Source organism: Trachymyrmex septentrionalis, unplaced genomic scaffold, assembly GCF_001594115.1.
Source record: "Trachymyrmex septentrionalis isolate Tsep2-gDNA-1 unplaced genomic scaffold, Tsep1.0 scaffold20, whole genome shotgun sequence".
Classification (NCBI taxonomy): domain Eukaryota; kingdom Metazoa; phylum Arthropoda; class Insecta; order Hymenoptera; family Formicidae; genus Trachymyrmex; species Trachymyrmex septentrionalis.
The window spans coordinates 3309666-3313590 of NW_017305180.1; the positions used below are offsets into that span (position 1 = coordinate 3309666).

The window sequence follows — 3925 nt, forward strand, 5'->3', positions numbered from 1 at the left end:
CTTTGAACCAAAATTGCCAATTTTATTGATATTATGAAACAATTTACACATAATTAACTTTATCGCTGTAAAGGTTAAAACGGAGCATATATGTGTATATGTATATGTTCCAGGAAAGAATTTTGTTATCAAGAATATATATTGATCGCATCACGCACGCTAAAGAGTCACAAATTCTTGCAAATCATAAAATATAATACAATTTCTAATAATAACGCAAAGAATTGTTATGATATTTATATTATACTACAATTTCTCTCAGTTAAAATTTATTGCATAGAATTAAAAATGTTTTAATGCTTAGTTAATAAAAATTAAATTGTTTAAATTTGTAGAAATATGTTACCAAGAAAAGAAATTAAGAATTCTGATATTAGACAATAATTTCTCAAAAAAGTTTCAATTTGTACCCAATTTTTAAGCAATACTATCTTAAAATTAGTCAATCTTTTGAAATATTTTATATATAGAATTTTTTTATCAATGTTTTAATTTAATAAGTGAATTTTTTTTAACATGTAAGTTTCTATTTCCAATCAATCTTCATAACATTAGCAAAATAATTATACTTTAGTCCAGAGCCCACATAACACGTATGTCCAAATCGGGAGATGAGACGATAATATAAAAAGATATCTTATTATCATTTGTAAAAAGTTTTGTGTCCCTATTTTGGACATGGTGCTGTCTAATAACAACTTATTGTTAGTAATTATAAAATCTATAATAATTGTATTGTAAATAATAAAAATATTGCAAATAATACTTGTTTGATAAAATATCATTAAGCGTAAGATGTTTTTATGAGATATATATATATATGATATCATTTTTTATGAGAAATTATATTTTAAAGTTTTTTTCTTATAATAAAATTTATATATCCCATTTATTATACAGGAAAAAGAACTATTTTAACAATTCCAGTTATAAATTCATATATGAAAAATGTCTAATCATAAAAAAAATAAAATTAGACGGAACATGGATTTGTAGTAATATATCATAAAAATAAATTATAAAACTTTCTTTTAAGTAATACATTTCGTTCATTGCTACTATTTTTTACTTCGGCTAATTAGAGTAATTGCATATTGATGTAAGTACTCGCAGTTTGACAAGTTAATTTGCATATCGCAACGATATCTTCTACAAGTTGGAAGTGAATATCTTATATAAACGCAAGTTTTAGGTGGAAAAAAGGAGTATTATTTCAGAAGTCTTAAGAAGTAATACGCAAAAGTTAGGACAACAATGACAAAAATTACAATCATAAATTGCATCATTGCAGCTGTTTGCGTAAGTTTTTTAATTCCTGAATCTAAAACAGTGTGTTATTTAGGTTGTAAAAATTTAATATTTAATAAGAAATATAAAAACTTAAAAATTTTATTTGATATCTTTTTTATAATTTATATATAAATATATAAAGTAACATTGTGTATATGCAAGTGAAAGTATTCTTCTGTTTTTCGAATATTAAAAATAATTATGCATTTATTATATATTTTACGTTTTATTGATTTTATGATATTTTATTCATATAATTCTAGATTTTTCAAACAGTAGAGGCAGGACTTCTTAATAAATCACTAGGTTCTCTATTGGATACTGTGCAAAATCAAGTTTCAAATACGGTTGAAAATGTAAAAGGATTGGGAAAAGAAGGAATCCAAAATGGAAAGGAAGCTTATGATAGAGTAAGATTTAATTTCAATGTGACTAGCTAAATATCAAATCGTATAAATTAGTTACATTTTAATATTATTTTATATTTAAATATAAGCAGTTTTAATTTCAATCCGTATCATAAAGCAAAAATGTTATTTCATCAGTTATTTTATCAAATTAAATTAACAATTCATTATAATACGTGACAGTAAACTTATTCTTTACTCAACAATATTTAATACAAATTTGAGTTTAATAAATCTATATTAATTCTAAATGGTTAGTCTATAATACATTACAAATAAAAATAGTAAAAATATATAACATGGAAAAATTTAACTGTGATTAATGCTGATTAACGTAGATATTACAAATGAATGGAATTCATTAAATAACAATGAAAATACAAAAATTAATTATATGTTCGCTCTCATAATTTTGTAACATATTACATGATTATAATTAAGTTAATAGCATAAAATTTATATTTCTTTACAAAAAGTAAATCCATTCAATTATTTTGATATTTTAAATACAATTTTAATTTAATATATATTTTGGATCAATATCATTTATTTTAAAATATATGCAATATATATGTAAGTATGTATATGCCTATATAGAATTATTCTTACACGGAAAGAATTTTCTTTTAAAATTTACTCTGAAAATATGGTAGTTATGGTAGAATACAATATTTTAAAGATTTTTTTCCATGCTTCAGTAAAATTGATCAAACTTATTTTATACTTCATTGTAGTTTTATTAATGAATGAGAGAGATTTTCATTAAAATTTTTCGGAATACAATGTTGTCCCACGAGTGTCATATTTTCAGAATAAATTCTAAGAAAAAATTCTCTCTCCGTATACACACACACACACACACACGCTCACGCTCACGCTCACGTATGCACGCACAAAATTAATTCTCAATTGTATTATTAAAAAAAAAATTTTTTTATAGCAACAGAAAAATTTTTAATGGCAATATTTAAAAATTGTATATTGCTAATTTTTGAAATTTCATATAGTTAACAGATGGACTTGTAGCACCCCAAACAGGACTTTCAACATCTACGTCATGCACTAATGCGGGCAATATTATTCAAGAAGCTGCCGAGCAAGTAATGAAAATTTTTGATACATGCATTGTAAAAACTAATTCAACTGAAATTAAAGAATTGATCGATGCAACCAAAAGTCTGCAAAATGTATCAAAAAATTTTCAAGACGCTTTAAATTGTATTCACGATCAGGAGATGGTTCAATGCCTCACTAATGTAAGTATTTTAATTAATTTTAAACATTTTTTTAATAATAATTTATAAATATTTTTATAATAATACAAAACTTTTTGGTAATGTTAAAATGTACTCTTGCATTCTAATGCGTAAAAACGTTTATACAAAACGTTGATTAATACATTAAATATATATGTAACCTATTTGCTTGTCTTTCGACAATGTCGGAGTAAAATTTTTACTATTAAATCCACATTTTGTTTAAATACTATTTAATATATTTGAATTATGTAAAATTTTCATGTATTATAGTATATTTATTATTTTAGAAATGACTTCATTAATATTAATTATATTTTTATTAAGAGTTGCAAATATTATTTTGTACAAATTTTATATATTTTTTTTTAATTTAAGTAACGCCGGTCAATGCCGATCACTAGTTTAGCAATGAAAGTTCAAATGTTGTTCATAGATGATCAGCATAGCATTTAACGCGTTAAATTATAATTGTTTAAAAGACGTTTTAAAAGAATTTTAACATATTTTTTTTTTTTAGGTTAAAGGGAAAATTGTCGAAATAATGACAAAAATTATAAATACGGCATCTAAAAGTTTGGGAACAGTCGTCAATAATACAATGTTAATAAGACAGTGTTTGAAAAGTGGAATTCTGCAATTAACCAACCAGGTTATGAGCCAAATCGTCCAACACGTGGAAGAATGTCTCCAAAGTTGGACTTTTACACTACCATTTAAATTATAAATTATTTATGGATCAATACAACTCTATTTTTACCTGCATTACAATATATATCAACATATATGTATAGTATATATATATGTATAATATATAGTATAGTATATATATAATGTATAGTATATATATGTATAATATATATTATATATATATCATAGTATAAAGACATAGATATATCACATAATATATTATCACTGTGTGTTATGTAAAAAGATGATAATTTTTTCACACTGCACATATTTTTCAAAATA

The 3925-nt window shown here is 23.0% G+C and overlaps 1 protein-coding gene across 2 annotated transcripts; it reads left to right on the forward strand.

The window, feature by feature from the left end:
* Positions 1 to 1206: 1206 nt before the first annotated feature.
* LOC108747621 lies at positions 1207 to 3713 on the forward strand. Of its 2 annotated transcripts, none has more exons than XM_018485210.1 (4): positions 1207 to 1299; positions 1554 to 1700; positions 2705 to 2953; positions 3474 to 3713. In XM_018485210.1, the coding sequence occupies exons 1-4, from the start codon at positions 1255 to 1257 to the stop codon at positions 3678 to 3680; spliced, it is 648 nt and encodes a 215-aa protein (XP_018340712.1). In that variant the 5' UTR covers positions 1207 to 1254; the 3' UTR covers positions 3681 to 3713. The 2 variants fall into 2 exon arrangements, with proteins under 2 accessions (XP_018340712.1, XP_018340713.1); XM_018485211.1 differs by having other exon boundaries at positions 1554 to 1685.
* Positions 3714 to 3925: the final 212 nt, after the last annotated feature.

Excerpts from the sequence above, each read along its gene's own strand:
- LOC108747621 (XM_018485210.1), top strand. The coding sequence starts at position 1,255 with ATGACAAAAATTACAATCATAAATTGCATCATTGCAGCTGTTTGC. Across the intron at positions 1,300-1,553 it reads GCATCATTGCAGCTGTTTGC|ATTTTTCAAACAGTAGAGGC; the intron begins GTAAGTTTTTTA and ends ATATAATTCTAG. Across the intron at positions 1,701-2,704 it reads GAAAGGAAGCTTATGATAGA|TTAACAGATGGACTTGTAGC; the intron begins GTAAGATTTAAT and ends AATTTCATATAG.